The 22,237-nt window shown below is 34.0% G+C and overlaps 1 protein-coding gene and 1 long non-coding RNA gene across 3 annotated transcripts in view; one reads left to right on the top strand and one right to left on the bottom strand.

Moving 5' to 3' along the window:
• The window catches only part of LOC150108689 (uncharacterized), a 134,540-nt gene extending 130,247 nt beyond the window's left edge, over positions 1–4,293 (top strand). Inside the window, exon 5 of the long non-coding RNA XR_016548140.1 lies at positions 4,166–4,293. This is a non-coding gene — a long non-coding RNA (uncharacterized LOC150108689). The remainder of the gene's footprint in view (positions 1–4,165) is intronic.
• Positions 1–21,506, bottom strand: part of LOC150108688 (protein white-like) — a 46,452-nt gene extending 24,946 nt beyond the window's left edge. Inside the window, exons 1-6 of one of the 2 annotated variants that reach the window (XM_090390921.1) lie at positions 21,475–21,506; positions 16,964–17,214; positions 9,270–9,505; positions 8,270–8,341; positions 6,397–6,495; positions 4,191–4,429 (exon numbers count right to left, since the gene is read on the bottom strand). In XM_090390921.1, the coding sequence (XP_090247047.1) occupies positions 4,191–4,429; positions 6,397–6,495; positions 8,270–8,341; positions 9,270–9,505; positions 16,964–17,195 (878 nt within the window). In that variant the 5' untranslated portion in view covers positions 17,196–17,214; positions 21,475–21,506. Of the gene's footprint in view, positions 1–4,190; positions 4,430–6,396; positions 6,496–8,269; positions 8,342–9,269; positions 9,506–16,963; positions 17,293–21,474 lie in introns of those variants that run through there. The other variant, XM_090390920.1, reaches the window with a different exon arrangement.
• Positions 21,507–22,237: the final 731 nt, after the last annotated feature.

The following is a 22,237-nucleotide window of genomic DNA, read 5'->3' as shown; positions in this document are numbered from 1 at the left end:
TAACTTCATTGTTAATATTAAAAAAACATATGTTGTAAATACATAATATAAAGGCAAAAAAGTATTATTAAAAATGTTGATTGGAATCCAATGTAGGAATTGCAGCACTTAGTGCTGAACTCTGTAAAATTATAATGTCACACAAGATGTTTATTATATGTATAAATATTTTAGCAATCAATAAAACATATTATTATTATTATTATTATTATTATTATTATTATTATTATTATTATTATTATTATTATTATATTACTCATCTCATCTACAAGTAATCCTTATAGGCAAATGAAGAAATTTGTATGTATAATCACTCTTTCTCAAACTTTAAAAAATAAAAATAAAAATAAAATAGAAAATAAAAAATTATACAAAAAATTCTGTATAATCTTCATTGTTAATATTAGAAGAACATGTGTTGTTAATACATAATATAAAGGCAAAAAAGTATTATTAAAAATTTTAATTGAAATCCAATGTAGGAATTGCAGAAATTAGTGCTGAACTCTGTAAAATTTTAAGGTGCAATGTCACACAAGATGTTTATTGTATGTATAAATATTTTTGCAACCAATAAAAAAATAATAATAAAATAAAAACCTCCATGGAGTCAAAGACTCATCATGGGAGGTCCACTGTTATACGCAGAGTTTATCATACCACGCCTTAAATATATTCACTGCCTCTGCACTCACCAAACTCTCGGGCAATGCATTCCAATCTCTCACCATTTTCCATGCAAAAAAACCTGCTCTTCACTCCCTTGCTCACATCCTCATTATACACTTCCAGGGATGACCTCTTGTTCTCCTGCTATCCTTTCACATTCGCAAAACCTCCCGGACATTAATCTGGTAATAACCTCTTAACAGCTTATATGTCTCAATAATATCCCCCCCCCTCCTCCTTCTATCCACCAATTTCTGCAACTTGCATTTTGTCAATCTGTCTTCATACTCTACATTCCTGAGACCAGAAACCACTTTAGTCTATCGTCTCTGAACGTTTTCCAACGCACTGTCATCTTTTTGAAAACCAGGTGACCAGATCTGTGCACAGTAATCCATATGTGACCTGAACAAAACATTATACAAAGGAACCATAACATCCTTACTTCTACAAGTCATTGTCCTCCGCATCATTCCCATTATCCGCTGTGTTGTCTTCACAATTTTAGTAATATGTCCCCGAAATTTTAGGTCATTGACTACAATCACTCCCAGATCTCTCATCTCCTCTACCTCTTCCAAGATATTTCCACCGATTGTGTACTTTACATCCCATCTCTGCTTCCCAAATTTCAAAACCTTACACTTTGAAACATTGAATTAAAATCCCCACTCATTTACCAATTCATCCAGTGTATTCAAGTCCTCTTGCAAAGCTACAGCATCCGCTCTACTCCTGATAGCTCTCCCCAACTTTGCATCATCAGCAAACAACTGCATATCACCATTCAGATCTCTCCAAATATCATTTACATACAAATTAAACAGCAATGGACCCAAAAAAGACCCTTGAGGTATACCACAAGTAACTTTCCTCTTCTGGGATATCGCTGCTCCATAGACAACTCGCTGATACCTATTAGACAGCCAATCTCCATTCCAGCGAACTAATCTACTGTTCAGCCCCATTCGTTCCAATTTAATTACCAGCTTGTCATGTGGCAATTTATCAAACGCCTTTGCAAAATCTAAATATACCACTGTATATGTAACACCCTTATTCAATGCATTTGTCACTTTATTATAAAAAGTAAGCAGATTGCTAAAGCACAATCTCCTTTAGTAAATCCATTCTGGTCGCCAAGGAGTATTTTTCTGTTGTCAACCCAATTCTGAATCTTAGTCCTAATTAACTTCTCTAATAACTTGACCACAACTCCAGACACACAGACTGGTCTATAATTCAAATCAAAACCTTACTCTTATCACTTCCCTTATGAATTGGAACAATTTTACCCTCTTTCCACTCTTTTGGAACTTGACCCAATGAGAGATTCATATTGAAAAGATATGCAAAAGCTGTTGTTAACTCTCTGGAATATTTCCCTCAAGACACGTGGTGAAATAGCATCAAATCCCACAGCCTTATTTACCTGAAGTCTATTCAATTCCTCATATACCTCCTGTTCACTTACTAACAGTTCCTCCTCCTCCTTTCCCACTGGTTTCAAGTTCTGCATGTTGCCACATTCACAAGCATGAAATACCTTTATAAATTGCTCACTAAATATCTCAATTATATCCTCCGCAGTGGTTATCATTCCTCCGTTTTCATCAATCAATCCATCCTACCATAATCATTCTTTCTTCTACTGGCCACATATCGAAAAAAATCCTTAGGATTTTTTAGCTAACTGCTGCTTATACTACATATTTGCTACCCTTATCAAGCTAGTCACCTTCCTCGCCTGCTCTTTGTACTTCTCATACAACTGGTTGTTATAAATACTCATTTTGTGTTTCTTTCATAATACATTCTTCTTCCAGATTGCATACCTTATCTCTTGATTCATCCATTTTACACCTACTCTATTTACCCTCTTAACCTTTGGAATACACTCTGATATTGCCTTCACCAAATAGTTCTTGAGTATGGCCCAAGCAGCATTGATATCCTTTCCATCCAGTTCCTCTTTCCAATTTATTATCGTAAGCTGTTTCCTCAGCTTTTCGTAATTACCAGTCTTATAATTTCACATATATCCCCTTCTAACAGAGGTCCTCGAATGCTGGTCACCTGCAAGTGATCACCTCGTGGTCACTCTCACCAGCTGGTGAGAGTGACCTTTTTTTTTTCAAAATCACTTGTGTCTGAATAAGTAGAATTTAATTTGTATCAAAATGATATTTGGAGAAGTCTGAATGATGATATGCAGTTGTTTTTAGATGATGCAAAGTTGGGGAGAGATATCAGGAGTAGAGCGGATGCTGTAGCTTTGCAGGAAGACTTGAATACACTGGCTGAATTGGTAAATGAGTGGGATGTCAATTCAATGTTGCAAAGTATAAGATTTTGATATTTAGGAAGCAGAGATGGGATGTAGAATACACAATCGGTGGTAATATATATTGGAAGTGGTAGAGGAGATGAGAGATTTGGGAGTGATCGTAGACAAGGACCTAAAATTTCGGGGATATGTTACAAAAATTGTGTGGACAACACAGAGGATAATGGGAATGATGCAGAGGGCAATGACTTGTAGAAGTAAGGATGTTATGGTTCCTTTGTACAAGGCTTTGATCCACATATGGATTATTATGCACAGATTTGGTCACTTTTCAAAAAGATGCAGATGTGTTGGAAGAAGTTCAGAGACGATAGACTAAGGTGGTTTCTGGTCTCTGGAATATTGAGTACGAAGATAAGTTAATAAAATGCAATTTGCAGAAATTGGTGGATAGAGGGAGGAGAGGGGATATGATCGATACATAAGCTGTTAAGAGGTTATTACTGAATTAATGTCGGGGAGGTTTTGCACAGAATGGGCGAGGATAGCAGGAGAACAAGAAGTCATCCCTGGAAGCTGTATAATGAGGGTGTGAGCAAGGGAGTGAGGAGGTGATTTGCATGATTGGAATGCATTGCCCGAGAGTGTGGTGAGTGCAGAGACAGTAAATATATTTAAAGCGGTATGATAAAATCTGTGTATAACAGTGGACCTCCCACGCTGAGTCTCTGACTCCATGGAGGTTTTCATAATAATAATAATAATAATAATAATAATAATAATAATAATAATAATAATAATAATAATAATAATATATTACCACGAGTTCCCTAAGACTTTCAATACGTGCTGGGTCACCCTGATTTGCACTACTTGCAGGCGCAAACTTGACTTTGTCTGTTTGCTTACTTGGGAAATGAATTAAAAACCAGGTTTAAAATAGGTTGGTATCTTTAACGTATATTATACCCAAGGTAAAAAATTTCTACAAGTGTGTATATATATATACACACTTGTAGAAATTTATATATATATATATATATATATGCATGAAGAGAGTATACACTCATGTATATACAGTATTTAATTATATTATTTATTATATTATTTATTTATTTATGAATTTTTTTTTTGTATTTCTCTTTTCATTTAATGCACCCGATGAAATGACATGGAACTTCATTTTGGTCAAACTTCAAATTTTATCAGGTATTTGATGAAAATTCACACTTACCTGGAGAAGAAAGACAAGGCATACGAAGTCTTTCCCAAAAATGCTATTCTCCCCTCGGCCATAAAAAGTATGTGATCGAACATTGCGAATACTTCAGAGGATGGCTGATGAATTGTGCAGATGATTGTCCTTCCTGCAGCAGCCATGTCTTTCAAAACTGAAACGACACTCTGAGCCATGAACGAATCTAGTCCAGAAGTGGGTTCATCGCAGAACATTAGAGATGGATTAGTCAAGACCTGTTTGAGAGCCATTGCGTAAACCCTATTATATATGTATTTTTTACGGGTAATGTTTTAATAAAAGGATTGCATATTACATAGAGAAAAGCAGAATTTTATCCGTAAACATCTTAATTTTAACAAGAACTTATATTATTTATAACATAAGTTCTTGTTAATATTAAGTGTTAGGAACGTGTTCACAGCACCTTCGACTTTACTGAAACGTCAACAACGCCCCTAGCGAATTACATGAATTGCATTTAACACCCAATACACAAATGCATTTTTAAGCGCTCACTATTTTTAAAAACAAACAAACAAACAAATCTTTCTTGCTCCTATGTTTAAAAGATCTTTATGCAACTTTAAACGATGGCATTGGTGCCTCTATCAAAATAAGTATCTCTTAACCTTATTCGCTTATCGCATTCAGAAGTTTTATGTTAAACAATCGGGATGTGTTAGTAAACAACGACTAGAACTTGAACTTAAAAGTTAAGCGAATAAGGTTAAGAGATACTTATTTTGATAGATGCACCGATGCCATCGTTTAAAGTTGCATAAAGATCTTTTAAACACAGGAGCAAGAAAGATTTTTTTTTTTTTTTTGAAAAGTAGTGAGCGCTTAAAAATGCGTTTGTGTATTGGGTGTTAAGTGCAATTCATGTAACTCGCTAGGCGCGTTGTTGACGTTTCACTAAAGTCGAAGGAGTGTGAACACGTTGCCAACACTTAAAGGATTAGAATGAGTTTGTGTGCACAATTCTGGTTCTCTTCGAGTGCGGCCTCTGCTTCTTATAACATATATTATCGTTTTTAGAATTTTATATGCAAAAATTTTGTCTGCTTTTCCCTTTCTCTTTGGTTGACAGCAGTATTGAGTCTCTCGTACTTAGTTAATCATATGTCCCTTATGACATATTCCGATTTTGCGTTATTATTTTCATATTACATAGAGAAAAGCAGAATTTTATCTGGAAACATCTTAATTTTAACAAGAACTTATGTTATTTATAAATTCTAAAAAAAAATGAAATAAAATTATTTAAGTATAAAGAGCTAATAAACTTCATTTCGGCAATGAAAACATTATTTAAATTAAGGGGATATTAAATCCCACATAGTTTTAAAACCGAATAAGAAACTCAAAGTTTGGAATCAGAGAGTTTCATGCCAAATATAGTAAACTATAAAGTATCGGCGACCACTGGCGTGAGCCGGTCTGGGTAGTGACCTCCCTACCATAATGTAATAACAGCATAATCCCAAAGCATACATTTCCTAGGAAATATGTTTTTACATTATGGAAAATACCTAAGAATAGCGATCAGAATTTACCGACTTTGCTGCGAGTCTTCCGGTATTGCACTACGTGCTAGGGTCACTTGCATTTGCTCACTCCAGTGGTCGCCGATACTTTATAGTTTACTATATTCGGCAAGAAACTCTCTGATTCCAATCTTTGAGTTTCTTATTCGGTTTTAAAACTATGTGGGATTTAATATTCCCTTAATTTAAATAATGAAATAAAATTCTGTTTTTAAGGAGTTTTTCTATTCTTAAAAGAAAATGTCTGAGAATGTCGGTAGAAGCGATGTTACCCATGGAAACTTCGCAATTTCGTTATTTTATCTCGTTTATTGTCTCAGTACCAAAAACAACTTACAATGAAACCGAATTTGCATTGAACTGATTGAGTTTCACTGACGGTTTGCTGAAATGAATATTAACGTCCGCAGAAGGCCACAGACGCTTACAGTATCAAACCTTAAAAAAGATTTTGTCTTTTGTAAATGTCTAAATAACCCTATTCCAAAATATCTTTAAAGTTTATTTATTTTGTATTTTAATAAATTAGTTCTGAGTATTATATTTCTTGTCATACTTAGTTGTCAGAACAATGAATCAGCAATGATACTCTTTTGATATAATTCTCTTCAGTATAACTTGACTCTGATTTGAAGGAATAAAATATTCCTTACCTCTGATGCGAAAGCTAGTCTCTTCATTTCGCCACCGGAAATCCCCTTCACCCGTCCAGGAACTCCAATCATCGTGTTTTCACATTTCTTTAATCCAATCTATAAAATCAATCAAACACAACGTATATGTATTTAATTAAAATTTGCAATACACCACATGTATAGAAAATGGGGTGGTTATCAGGTCAGGACATTCCCTTAATAAATATTTATACATTTTACTTCAAAATATCAGTAAAGATACAAAAATGAGGGTACCTATCAATTTATCCCTGTCCCGAAGTTTCTGGTTAGTTCCCCTAACGTAATTTGATTTCACCTGACTTATATTGAAGTATTTCAACACACTACAGATATTGAAGGTTTGATAAAATGTGCTTTTCAATTAAAATGATTTAAATAAAAACGGATAAATAAGAGAATATGTAACTCTACCCACTCTACTTAGTTGAGTTTGGTCTTGACTTCAAGTGGCAAGGATAATATATATAGTCAATAACAAGAAATTTTGAGCCACTTCTCGATCAACTAGGACCGTATTAGTGATGCGCATCAAATCAATAATAAAAAATATAATATTTCGTTACGTCAAGATAATGTTGATACGTATTTAGTAAAAAAAAATGCCTCTAGTAGCAAACTCCAACATGCATAATTAAGTATCACTAATGTATTTTTTATTTAAAAGGGAAAGAAATTGTTTATGAAATACCTTTCTTTATGCATTAAATCCAATAATTTGTTATTGAATAGTAAGGTGATTCTTCTAAAGCTGATCTGAAGCCGATTTTTGTCATGGAGATCCTGTTTCTGTAGCCTACTATGTCTATGTCTGTCAATAGGTGTGTTCTCTATCTGTTTTCCGCTTTTTTTTGTGGAGGAAGAAAAGAAGGAGGTAGTTAAAAAGGCCTCCATTAAATGATGTGCTAGACAGATTCGAACCAAAAGGCATCATCATTCACTTCACTACAGAAGGTTATATCGACAGAAACATTCCGTATGATAATAGTTCCACACTATATGTGAATATTCGGATAGCAAAACAAAACATTTCTAATCGGTTATTCAGTTTTGCAATACTACAAAAACGCAAATCAGAGAAATAAGAAATATTACAAGGAAATAGCCATAAATATGAAACTAAATGAAGTGTAGTTAGGGGAACAGAAAACTAGAAATATTTCTAATGACATATTTCCACTAACTTTTTTAATGTGAATTCCTCCTACTAAAGATAATAAATCTATCGCACATTAGTACCATAGGCCTGATAAGGGTCAGATAATTCGGAAACGTTAATCTAAAATCAAACGAGTTACTTTTTTGAAGCCACTTCATGCCTCCAATAAATATGGCATTGGTCTTACACAGATGATAAAAATTCATCTCTCACCTAAAGACATTAGCTAAATAAACATCTATGCCCATGGTGCGATTCAAATCTGCAGTTGGGGTGCAGAGCGGATACGCTACTTCTCGACCAACTAGGACCGCATTAGTGATGCGCATCAAATCAATAATTAGAAAATATAATCCGTTACGCTTATGAAATTGCACAGTCAAAAGCCTTTTTACCTCTTTCTTTCAATATACTTGGCTATTAAATATTACAAAAATTTTTGTTTAACCAGAATAAAAATATGAGAGCAAATAGAAGAAGCCAATAATGCAATAATTCTATGAACATATTTATTAGTTTTAAGGCTGTTGTTTATTACTTCTTAACTATTGTTTATTACTTTTATGTCATTATATAAAACAAGTTAAATCGGAGTTTAAATAATTTCGTTTGTTTTAATGTGATAGAATTACTCTATTGGTACTTATTAACTACATTCATGTCCTTAATTACACTCATCAAATATAAAAATACCTCTTGGAGAACTTCCTCGATCCTGTTCATTCTCTGGCTACGAGACAAACGTTTATCCATTTTCAGAAGAGCCTGAAAGTAATTAAATACACTGCAGAAATATGTTAGAATTTATTTGCTACTAAACTAGCAGTTCATTTTATCTCTTAAAGGTGGTATCGCAGTTACGTAATCAGTGGCGATCGGTACTGAAACTTGGGAGCGACAACTGAAATTTAAGGTAAGACTTTCAGGCCTTTTAAAAAAAAATGCTTCTCGTTTACTTAAAAACTTCGATTTTTATTAAGTTATTTATTTCAGATATTTAATTTGTATTATAAATAAAAAAAGTTTGTTAATTATATGAAAGCGCACAATAGTATTTTGCTTGATTTTACTCTGATCTCATGAAGGCAAGGATCCCTTCCGTCTTTGGCATTTGCTGCTACTGATTGTAATAATGTAATAAACGTAATCGTTTACAGTAAAAGACAGGTAAACATCTAGGATCTTCTCAGTGATTTGAATGCGTCGTTGTTATTAATGTCTGTTGCGAACAGTGTTTCAGTTCGAGGATTGTTCTAATCCGATGGAACATTTGGGGAACGTTTCATCAGGGATCTAAGGTTTTTTCTCGAGATATATTCGCTATTGTTTATTCATAGATAAGCTGAGCGCAAATCATATGCAGTTACGGCACAGAAATTCGGTTTTTTCAGAAACTTCTCTTTAGACAGACAGACTCAGAGGAACAAGAAAATTGTATTAAAATAAGTTAAATACGGTGCGAATACCTTTAAACTGCGATTATCTTTAAAACATTATGCCTGAAACAACCTACTTTTCAAATATCTCAACTTTTATAATAAGTTAGACTGATTATCAATATCAATCCTTTTCTCTCTCTCTCTCTCTCTCTCTCTCTCTATCTATCTTTCTCTCGCTCTCTTTAAATCTGATTATTTAATTATGTCAATTAAAAAACTGGGGTGAATATTTGGTGTCTGCAACGTGTACTGACCTGAAATATTAAGTGCTCTTTAACAGTAAGTGTTCCAATGAAGAGGTCATCCTGCTGGACATACGCCATCAGACGTACAAAAGAGGAATTTCTTTTCTGGCCATTTACCTGCACACAGCCGGTTACTGACACTAATCGGAGATTTCTTCCTGTAAGGACATTCATCAGAGTAGTTTTTCCAGCACCACTTCCTCCCATGATTGCCAGTAACTGACCTGGTCGTACCTCGCCATTTACTGAAACAAAATATTTTTAACGTTTTAGCTTAGAAATCAGTATATTCAGAAATAATGTGCAGCGGGAGAGGAGAGGGGAAGAATCTCTTTTGATGAATGGGCAACTGATGGAAGAATCATTGTTTTTATATATTTATATATGTTAGTGGACGTTTACATGAAGATCAAGTGGTGCTCTCTTGATCATATGAGCTATCATTCGGTATACTGCATACCGAATGATAGCACATATGAGGGGGGGGGGGTTTGAAAAGTTCTGATAAACACCTAGAAAAATGATATTAGAGCAACTGATAATCACAAGAAAGAACATACTGGTAGCAGAGTTATGAAGGTAACTTTTATATTCTAATATCTTTGTATGTTTCTTTCTTGTGATATATCAGTTGCTTTAATATCATTTTTGTTCAAAGTGTTTATCAAAACTTTCCAGACCACCTCGTATGCTGATTATTTGCAGTTATCAACCATAAGTTGATAACCCCGCCATCTCGTGGTCTCGAATCTTAACACGATATATTATTGTTTGTAATGGTGTGCGTTCTAAGGTCTATTTTATTGAGTTTATAGGACGAAAAACCTGAGTTTCCGAGAGAAAAAACCCGCTTTCCCGTGCCAGAGATCGACTAACTTGGAAACCAGTCGAAGAAAGGGTTAGAAAAAGTTCCTATAGTCGGCGACTAGAATTGAACCTAGGTCTTTTTTCCGGTGACCTTGTACTGAGGAAGCAAATGTTGAATAATTTCTGCACGAGAACATACATTTAGGCATAAGCCTAAATCATCATACACTTATCGTAAAACTATAATTACGAAAACCCGTTCTGAACAGGCCTTGGCCCTTAAGCTCTTTTAAGAAATCGCAAGTGATTATTATTATTATCGCATAATAAATGGAAACTCAATATACTGCAGCAAAAGTAGCAAAAAGAAATCAGCAGACACCTTTTATTCCCTTATAGGGAGTAAGCGATTCCACTGGGAGTTAGCCTAACTTTTGGAGACTGAGTGGGTAGTTCAATCTCCATCGATAGCAAATCAGAGATAGCCGGCTCAAGACTATCACTAATTATAAGCGACATCCGATGAAGAGACCGCTGATAAGTGTCGCCATCTCGTGCTCTCGAATCTTAACACGATATATTATTGTCTGTAATAGTGTGCGTTCTAAGGTCTATTTTATTGAGTTTATAGGACGAAGCACCCCAGTTTCCGAGAGGAAAAAACCCGCTTTCCTGTGCCAGAGATCGACGAACTCGGAAACCGGTCGAAGAATGGATTAGAAAAAGTTCCTCTAGTCGACGACTAGAATTGAACCTAGGTCTTTCTTCAGAAGCAAACGTCGCTTCCATTGAGCTAAACAGGGCCTGCAGCAAAAGTAAAGATTATTTAAAAAAAAAAAAATCCGTTAAATTCATATAAATTATATGATCGTGTATTAACTACAAAAAATATATGTAAAAACATGGAATAAATCTTATGTAGAACACATACATTATTACTAGTTCATTTCGAAGGCTTCCTAGTGGTGCACAAGTACAGGTAACCCTCTTATAACGTGGTTGTTAGGTTCCATAGAAATGCCTCGTTATATAAATCGCGCGTTATACGAGACTTAGATCACATAGAAAAAGTAGAGTAAGCTTCCGAAATCGTTTTTTTTTTTAAATTATATAAACAACAATGACATATCCAACAAAAATAATATTTTTATTTAATTCAGGTAATTCATGTAAGTTAAGAAAACAAACTATTAGACAAATACATAGTATAAAATTATAAAAATTACAAATTGCACATAAATTTCATTGCACATAATGCATCACTGTTTTAGACACAATAAGATAAAGCGCATATTTGAATCGTCATCACTGTCTTCAGAAATAACATTTCGTAGATGTTCTTTAAGTGGCCGGAGGTCGTCACCACGTGAAATCTCTTGGACATCATTTGTATAATTCTCATTGCCTACTTCGGCTAGTGTAGTTATCAAGAAGTCAGTAATAAGACTTTGCTTACCACTATGCTGCAATTTTTTTATAAGTTCATAATATGGAGCTAGACAAATATCCAATTGTCTCGTGAATTTTCCCAAGAGCTCCGTTGAGGGATCATTATCCGTAAAACAACTAACTTTCTTGCCAAGTCCAATCCTTCTGCTAATTTCTTTAAACTGAATTCTTCAACGGATTCATCACAATCAGAATCTCCGGCAGAACTTTCCCCGCCATCTGGTTCGACGCCATCTATTAATTGTAGCCGTTCCTCCACATTTAAATCTGTTTCTCCATCGATTAATTCACTAATTTCGTTTTCAACCATATCGCAAAAGCCCTCTCCACCAAAAATGTGTGCGAAGTTTATTATACGACGTAGCTCGGCATCCACTGGAGGTATGAAATTTTGTTCCAGAACGGCTTCAGGCCATATTTTTTTCCAGCAAGCATTCAGCATAGAGGGTTGTAATTCCTTAATGGACAGAGAAATAATTTTCACACAATTCAATATTGAAAACTCTCTCCACGCTTGAGGCAGTGTCATGTTTAGATTAGATTCCAGTTTTTACAAAATTAATTTGAATGTTCGCGGAATATAATATGACTTAAATGTTGATATTATTCCTTGGTCGAGTGGTTGAATAAGTGAAGTAGTATTAGGCGGCAAAAAAGTTATTGTAATATTCGGATGGCTTAAATATGTTGGGTGGCCTGGTGCGTTATCTAAAATTAGTAGAATTTTGAAGTCCATATTCTTTTTCTTTGTGTAACTTTCTACATCGGTTACAAAACACTCGAAAAACCAATTTTCGAACATGCTAGCTGTAACTCATGCCTTTTTGTTGGCCCGCTAATAAACAGGTAGGGTGGACTTGTCGAGTCCTTTCATTGCAGGAGGATTTGCGGATCAGTTAATAAACATTTGTTTTGTCATGTAATCACCTCATGCATTTCTACAAAATTCTACCTTTGGAAACTTTGAATCCAGGAGCCTATCTTTCATTTTTCGAAATATAGGTGCGTTTTGGCATTTTTTTTCAATATAACCCAGATCATCCGCATTGAACACCTGGTCTGCGCTATAACCACCTTCTTCAATAATTTTAAAAGTTCTGCTGGGTATTTCTTGGAAAATCAGCGCCTGCCGATTCTGATTCTCCCTGAATTTTAAGATTATACAAAGAAAACCGCTTTTTAAAGTTTTCGAACAAACCATTACTGGAACAAAATCCATGCTGAGAGATTACTTCTGAAGAATCTTGATCAAGTTTTTTTTAAATATTTATGAATTTTGAGAGCTTTTTGCTCAATAAGGTGTCCATCCAAAGGAATTTTCTTTTGAGTGCAATCTTCTATCCAAATCATTAGAGTTTTCTTCATTTTATCTATTAGAATATCGCGTGCACGAGCAATGCGCTTTGCACTTATAGTTGACCCAGCAATAAACACTTTCTCAGATTTTATGTTCATTTTGTTTGATTGTTCGCATTGTTGATTCATTTAAATTCAAAGTCCTTGCAAGAACTCCTGGTTTTTCTCCATTTTCCAACCGATCCAAGATTTTAATTTTTTTCTCCGAGAGAAATGAATTTTCTTTCCAATATTGTTTTTTCCCCTTTCGTTGCAGTTTTAGTGACCTTTACAATAAAAATAAACTTTTACATAAAACAAAAAGCGTTACATATGTATGTAACTCGCCAGAAAATAAACTGCTCAGCTTGAGAATAACACACATATGATTTTTAATACGTTTAATGATTTTTAATGCGCTTTCCTGGAAGGAAACGAAGACAATTTTCAACAGTAAACACTTTATACAGTAAACCCTAGATGGCGAACTTATGGCACTAGTGTCAGAGGTGGCACATCAACGATTTACAGGTGATATCCTTTTATACGCTTATAAATTATTCAACTTTTTTTTTAATTATTACAATGTGTACAAGTTGAATTTTGTTTTACACAAGAGAGCAGTTATAAAGACGTGCATATGATTGGTGCGGTATTAACAAAAGATCGCGTGACCCAAAAACAAAGGCAACCGACAAGTGTTGAGTTGAAATGCTAATTCTCTTCAATCGAATTCCATAACATCTGAAACGGTCATAACAACATTCACTATTAGTTCTGACACATTCACCACAGGGCGTCATTTATCGTTCCGACGGAACTTCTCATTACCGACTGGCTCGACTCACACAAAAGTTTCAACCCTTGGTTGAATTTTATGGCTGTTTGTTTGCATTTGAAGTGGCATGCGAACTCACATAGTCATTATATGGCATGTTCCAATTCTTGTAGAATTTTATTTTAAGTTAGCCTTTGTGATCTGTCATAACGACATCGAGAATTTCAAATGCAATAAAACAAACACTTATTTCATAATTGAAAAATTGGACAATAGTTTTTAGTTAGATACTGCGTTTCAGTGCAACATATGGTTTTGCTTGAATCTATACAGCATAGGTACTGTGAGAGGGGACATGTGATTCATTAGTTAGCGCCGTTTTTATTACAGCTGTCTCTAATTGCACTTGTTGAGAATTACACAGACTGCAAAAGCCTCTGTACAGTACCTTATTCATGGATACAATAAAACTAAATTCGATACTTATAACTACTTGTGCGATACGGGCAGACACAAATTTAACGAAGATAAAATTACATTTTTAAGTCCCGTGGTGAAAAATATATATAAAAAATAAATAAATAAATAAAGAGTTACTAGAAATTGTAGACCGAGTTATATCGAAACCGCGTTGTATAAGTACCGCGTTACAGGTGGGTTACCTGTATACTATTATATTTCAAAACCTTCCAAAGACAATAAAGAAACTGACATACACAAAAATGTCGTTTATCGTAATTCAGAGAGAAAAAAACCGCTTCCCCGTGCCCGAGATCGGAACCAGTCGAAAAAGACTTAGAGAAAGTTTGTTAGAATAATAAAATAAAATTATCACACTTGATTTATATAATTTTGCATCGTCGAACAAGCTTTTTGGCTCTTTATTTTAGTAAATAAATTTTTATTTTTCTGACAACTTAGAAAACAATAAATGTACTTGGAAAATTTAACTTAGAAAAAAAGTATTCATTTATTAATATATGTATATTTATTGCGATACATTGACTTTGAAAATACCTCAATTAGTAGGGCTAATAGAGGTATTTGACAATACCTCAATTACACAGAAAGTACTCCAACTGTGTGCTTTTGTCATATAAGGGCTTTGGTTGGCAGTTTGATTTACCCTATGCTAGAAATCCATAATCTGATTGTTCAAGACATATATATTCATTTTAAGACTGACTTAGTCTAACCAGCTATGAATAATAGTCTACATATGAATTATAAATAGTAGTCTGCATAGCTCGTCTTAGCGAGTTATATTCATATGCCACGTGATCAGCGTAGAGAGAGAGAAGGCGATCTGCTATATTAAAAGTGCTTTCGTTCAGTTAACTAAACTGAACTAATTCTGAACTAAAACTGAACTAAACTGAACTTAAGTTAACTAAACTGAACTTAAGTTTACTGAAGTTAACTAAATTAAGACGAGTCTCCTTTAAATTTCCAATGACCGCATTTATTTTCCAATAACAGAGGTCGTTCTTGAATGGTTTTTCTGTGAAATCACTGTGGCCCTTGAATGGTTGTATACGTTCCTCTGGAACGTATACAACCATTCAAGGGCCTCAGTGGTTTCACAGAGAAACACAAAAAAATCTGATCTGTTTTATCCTTGTACGTATATCTACACCGTACCACATGGATATTCGAAGCCAAATCGAAATAGTTTGATTAATCCTTATTCTTTAGTCTCCTTTCTGTATTGCTCTTGTCTCCTGACTAGTTTGCCTATTTTATAGTAAGAAAAATTCGAGTTTCTTTGAGAAAAAACAATGCCACCTCTGAATGAGACGGGCTAGCCCACTTTCAAACGAAAAGCACTGATGAAGGTTCTTCGCATAGACGGAATTCAAATGTAAGTCTTTCCAACTGAAGGGGAATCGTCGAAACCTACTCAGTTACCAAGACAAAATAGTACTATTGCAAAACATTTTTCGATTTCACTAGTAGCTGTTACTCACTTCACTCAACACTTTTTATACACTTTTATACTTTTATACACCTCCAATAATTGCGGTGAATTTCATTTCAGTTCCTGACTTGTGAGATATTTCATGATCGTTTTTGTTTAAGCTAAGCCCTGTTTCGTTTCAGTATCGAACTTCTATGAAACAGATACTGATTGTCCTATCTGAAGTAGAATAAATGGCACTTGCATGGGACTTTACACGCATCTCTCAACATCGGTCCTACATTACTTCCAAGATATACAACAAATTTACTTCAGAAAAACATGGGATTACTAATACTAGCACAGGATCCTTTGTAACGATAACAAGTTACTACACAGATGTTCTTATAATTACGAACGTCTCTTTAAAGCAAGTGCCAAAGTCCTGCTACATTGACTTAATCTCAAACTTTAACGATGCAGTTTCCATGCTAACATTTTGGGAAATTATCAAGAATTATACATGATATAATTAATATAATATAATTAATATTATATAAGTTGCTTTGTTTCTCACTTAAACGCACACACGCTTCAGTTAACTCTAATATTATTGTTTTTACCTGCCAGTTTCGCTACCGCACAGAAGGAAAGATTTCATTCTCCAAGTACCTTCATCGTTTTTTTTTTTTTTTAATTTTCAGCTAATTAAAAGTGATGATGATGATGATTCACGATAAGTAAATTGAAATATCGGTACTTGGAGAATGAAATCTTTCCTTGTATGCGGTCGCGAAACTGGCAGGTTAAAAACAATAATATTAGGGTATTATTGAAGCGTGTGTGCGTTTAAGTGAGAAACAAAGCAACTTATATAATATTAATTATATTATATTAATTATATCATGTATAATTCTTGATAATAATTTCCCAAAATGTGAGTATGGAAACTCCATCGTTAAAGTTGGATATTAAGTCAATGTAGCAGGACTTTGGCACTTGCTTTAAAGAGACGTTCGTAATTATAAGAACATCTGTCTTAATTAAATAATTATCAACTATGATTACGAGTAAATATTATTATTTTTAACTTACAGTTTTCCCTTCACCAACAGATTTTTTTATCTCTACTATAAAGAAATGGATAATTATAATGAATAACAAGCACACTGATTTTCACAAATCATTATCATGTGAGATCTCAGGAAGACAATGTTGATATTATTCAAACGGAAGATTGTAAATTGTGCTTAAATCTCAGATTGAAATATTTTATAACGCATGAGTGCATCGTGATTTGATAAACACAGAAATTTCACGTAGTTAATTTGTACGAAATATTTCCTTGAATCAAATTATTTATAATCATACATAGGAATATAAAACAAAAATTTGACAAGTGTAGTTCTATATACAACTGGAATAAAATAAACTTACCATTTTTAAGAATTTGCTTCTGTTTAGCAGGACTGTCTGATCGACAACAAGAAAACCACTTTTTATTTTGTGTTGTCACAGTGACATTAATGTTGTGCCATGAGAGGGTAACAGGATTCAGAACACTATGTTTACGTGGTGCCCTAGAAAAATTATCATGTTGACCAGGATCTCCGAAGGAAATCACAGCTAGTTCCTCTCGCCTATAACTAGTAGCCTCTGAGATGGACATCAGATCAAGTGAAGTGAAACTGGAAGGGAATTAGTATTTAGAATTCATCTCAATTACAGTTGTGAATGGGAAGTTTCTAAGTGTAGAAGTAAATAAACCGCATCGGCTACCTTCGTCATTTAAATAGTGAAATTCTCTTTCGTCACCAAGAGTACACCTTGATTTACAACTCTTCTCATTGATAAAAGTGGGAGACGAAAGATAATAAGTTACGTCAGTACCCCTGGTTTGCTAGTTATTTTGATTATCAGAGTTTCACGAACGAACGTTACAAAGTTCCCAAGCAGAGTATGTTCTATTCATAATTGTAGGTTTAGTGAAAAACTGAAAATACATCATTAGAATTAAATATGATTAAGCATTTAAATTTTTTTCTACCTCACAATTATATTCGTTCTATCCAATGTTGATCATAATAATATTCCTTTTAGTTACCGATACAAATGTTATAAAGAACGACTACTTGGTGTCCACTTTCACATTTATAAAGAGCTACTTATCAGTGGCACCTGCTAAGTGAATGCTTCCTTGAGGTCAACATTCCGAATTAAGGAAGTCAAAAAGACTTTCGAATAAATAATCTACTGCTAGCCCAGTTACAGTCATAAACATAAAGTGCCGTTAGGTAAATATGATGCAACCAACTTAAATATTCATAGCCATAGAAATCAAAAGACAGTTGAAAGTAGCAACTGCAGTTTTCACTAGCTTCCCATTCACAAAAGAAAGCAACAGTAATAACATTGTTCATTTAATGTTCCTGGAATAAAAAAAAAATAAATCACAAATAGTATTGCATATCTGTAATTTTTGGTAATAAGTCAACACTGAATAGTGTAGTCGCAATCGCCATAGATACACTTGGATGGGAAAGACCTGGATTTGAATATTCTATAATGTCAATAATAACACCCTTCAAGAGATGAGAAGTACCTTTGTTCATACAGAAGCTTTTCTACAGGAAAGTATTTTCGTCCAAAATGATCTTCTGGAAAATGAACGTGAAACGAGCCATGTTCATTTTATTATGATTATCATCGTAAAAAAAGATATGTCTGCTTTAGTGGGTAGCATTAACTTAAGCAGCATCAACGCTAATATCAACTGTAAACGCAATACAAATACTTGTATTGCGTTTACAGTTGATTTTTTCAGAATTGCAGCAATCTTAGAATTAGATACTTGACTTTTTTTAAGTCAAAAACATATCCTCAAAAATGATTTATTTGAAAGGAGGATAAGATATAACTTAAAAGGAAGAGGGAAAAAAGTAGCTAGCGTAACCTAGAAGTAAAAGAGACCATTCAGATATTATCTTAAGCAACCTTTATTATAATATTCAAATCTACTTAGGGCGTTGTGCGTGCGTTCTTGTTCATAAAACTGCTGGAAATGTAGAATTTAAAAAAAAAAAAAACTGTTAGAAATCAGAATCTTATTAAAATATTCTAGAAATCAGAGATTAGCTATCAAAATCTTTTATTTTTATTTTAATTTTAGTTTTTATTCTATTTTATGGATTTTTATTTCGTTTTTACTGTTGTTTCAAAAATACGAATTTTATATAAATTTAACCAGCACAGAATTCGACACGTTAAACGATATGCGTCAGGACCGATCTCTCAATCCATACTAATCCATGCATAATGAATCGTGGTAGTGCATGAGTGATATTTCGCAAGGAGCATTTTTATGCGTATTTCATTGTTTAGCAAGTAATTCAACACAATCAAAACAATGATCTGCTTTTTCTTTTCCAAAAGGATTTCAATTTACCTTCGTTTACTGCGTTGCTCCAACGAATTGGCAACCGTCATTACTCCGATTTCCATTAAACCTGTTAACGAGTAGCAACTGCCAACATCCTTTTACAGTCCAATTGCACGCCCACCAAACTAACTTTTGCTTCTATTTCCTGGAACAATCTTCCTTACGAAGTGTTCTCGCCAAATGCAACTAGTGTTGAACTATATATATATAGTTGTTATATAAGTATACTTGAGGTTCCAGTGGCACACTCAGAGGGGGTCCGGGGCTCTGCCCTCGAAAGAAAAAGAAAAAAAGCACTAGAAAATTTTCCAAAAATCTTTTCCTAATTAAAATTCATTTTTTTTTATTTACGTTGCGTCGTATCTTCTTATTTTTTCTATACTACTAATTAATTAGCGATCATTGCAGATGCTTACTCATAGGTCGTATGCGATGCGCAGCGTATATTCTCAAATCGTCTACTCAACTCGCTCCCCCCCCTCCAAAGATTAAATCCTGAGTGCGCTACTGATATCCCATATATCATATATCTATATATAATAATTCTCGCCCACGAGATGAGGAACGTTTATCTTATCTCTTTCGATTAAAGAGACAAGCTAAAGGTTCCTCATACAGCGGTAGGATTTTTTCACCCGGAAACTCGGTTTTTCGATCCCCAGGACAGGCAAACCGGTCTCGTGAACACACACGGATTTTCAGCCATGAGTACGTACGACAATATGTAGAAGAGATAGGGTCCTCACCACATGTTGTAACGCTTGCAGTTAACAATAAGATGAGTCAAATCATGATAGTCGACCTTCTAGACAGGAGATGGAACTTGAATGGGTTGGGATATATATTATATATAATATTTCTTCACAGTACCTCAAATATGCTTGTAAAATGCAAAACATTATAAGCATACTTATATATATATTTTTTTTATATTTTTTATTTATTTATTTTTTTTTTATTATATATATATATTATATATATAATATATAATATATATATTATATATATTAGGATAACCAAGTAATTTTATAAACTTGGTTATTTTAACTCCTAATCCCAAGTATGCAAACAATTAAGTTTGCACCTGAAACAAAGTTCAAGTCTAAAGATAGTACAACACCAGGGCAACTCATTGTAAAGGTGGGTAAAGATCTGATCACTATTCTTAGTATTTTCTCATAATGTAAAGCACATCTCACTAGAAGCTAAAAAAAAACGGTCTGGGTAGTGACCCCACCCATAATGCATTGCAGTAAACATCTTCTTGTGAGACGTGCTTTACATTATGGGAAAATACTAAGAATAGTGATCAGATCTTTACCCACCTTTACAATGAGTTTTTCTGGTGTTGTACCATCTTTAGACTTGAACTTTGTTTCAGGCGCAAACTTAATTGTTTGCATACTTGAGATTAGGAGTTAAAATAACCAAGTTTATAAAATTACTTGGTTATCCTAATATACAAGATCCCCAAGTTAAAAAATTTATTACACACACACACACACACACACACACACACACACACACACACACACACATATATATATATATATATATATATATATATATATTATGTATAATCAAAATGTTTGAAAAGAAGTGCAAATGATCACCTTAGCTAGTTATACGTTATCCTCGAAGTCTTAAGTGCAGCCTCCATAACAAAATTCATCACTGCACTCTATTTGATATGAGTAATATTCTTGATACAACCGGCTTCCAGAATAACTTAATTTATTGTTCCCAAATAATGAGAAACTATACAAAAGAAATCATCCAAGAAATGTTTTGGGAAAATTATATCTAAAATTAGTGGCTGATGGAACACTCACTTACATTCTAATTCAAGTCCCATCGATCTCAAAGTGATTCTGAGAATTAAGTGGTCAAGTGCCACTTGACAGTGACAAATGCTGTTTTTGAATAGTCAAAAGCCAGGTAGACAACAGTATTATTATTATTATTATTATTATTATTATTATTATTATTATTATTATTATTATTATTATTATTATTATTTTCAGTTTGATTAGAACGTACCCAAAGTCATGGTCCAATCGTTTTCATTTCCCTTTCCTTGGTTTCTTTTCTGTTCTAGTCTTTAGGTCTCAATCCAATTGCGAACTGCAGGAACTATGGAATGTATCCGAAATTTGCGTACGGATGCAGAGCCTCCCCCTCCCCCAAAGCTACTAATGATGTTATTATTACATCACAAGTTGGCTAAATATATTCCAGACACTATTCCACTTGGAATACAAACTGTAATTAAAGAAAATTTATAATTTTCTTTTTATTGTATCTGGAATTACTTCAGTTACCATTGCTCGTCATACACTCATTGGATTACCATTCTGCTTAATCACATTTTAGATATAACATATGCATAGTATTTACACAAAGTACAATCGTGATCTATTAAAGAATTTTTTTAATAAAGCCGAAACAAATAGATATATCATCGAGATCTTTTTAAGGGAAGTTTTATTGCGTAATTTCAAACCTGTACCTTCAGGGTAGCATACTTGTTTTCTGCTTTCTGCCGCCTTCTTCTTTTTTCCGGCAGCGTTTCTTGAGACCCAGAAAATGTCTCATTTAAGTTCTGTGGTCCACATTTCCTATATAGAACATAAAAAAAGAAAACTAGGTCTGCGAATTCACTACCAGGCACAGCGCCAACTGGCATTCACCGCTTGTTTTTCTTTATCTCCCCCCCCCCCAAATAAACTTAGTGTGAGAAGTTTAAAAGGGTGGTTTGATATGTTTACACAAAAATTATATATTTATTTTGCTGATCATTTGAACTGCGATAATTTGGATTTGTCAAATAAAATACGGTTATCAGTCATCGTAAATCTACGAGAAACAGCAAATCCTACATCGCGTTAGGGTTCAGGACGAGTTTAATTTTAGAGTCAATTGGCAAACAGCGGAGACTCTTACTCCTGCCGTTTATAACTCCTGTTTATAAATAGCTATTAAAATTTTTCAGAAACTTGAAATGAAATGTCATGCAAACTCATTTCTGCTAATACTGATTACAACCTGTGGAGTGCCGGGAAGTGAGATACACTTCGGGGGGGGGGGGGGCGGAGGGCACAAAAAAGCTTCACATTTGATATCCATAGACGCCGTACCTCACATGGTTTTGGCAATGATGTCTTCTGCTAGAATAAGTGGTAGGGTCGCAGATTCCCTTCCCACAAAAAATTTGTAAAACAATCACAAACCACCATGCCCATGGCGAGATTTGAACCCACGCTCTCTTGGGT

This window comes from Typopeltis vanoorti, chromosome 3, assembly GCF_054136105.1.
Source record: "Typopeltis vanoorti isolate ZY-2024b chromosome 3, IOZ_Tvanoo_1.0, whole genome shotgun sequence".
In the NCBI taxonomy this organism is placed as follows: Eukaryota; Metazoa; Arthropoda; class Arachnida; order Uropygi; family Thelyphonidae; genus Typopeltis; species Typopeltis vanoorti.
The sequence above is the reverse complement of the archived record's forward strand: the minus strand, read 5'-3'. Positions and strand labels throughout refer to the sequence as shown.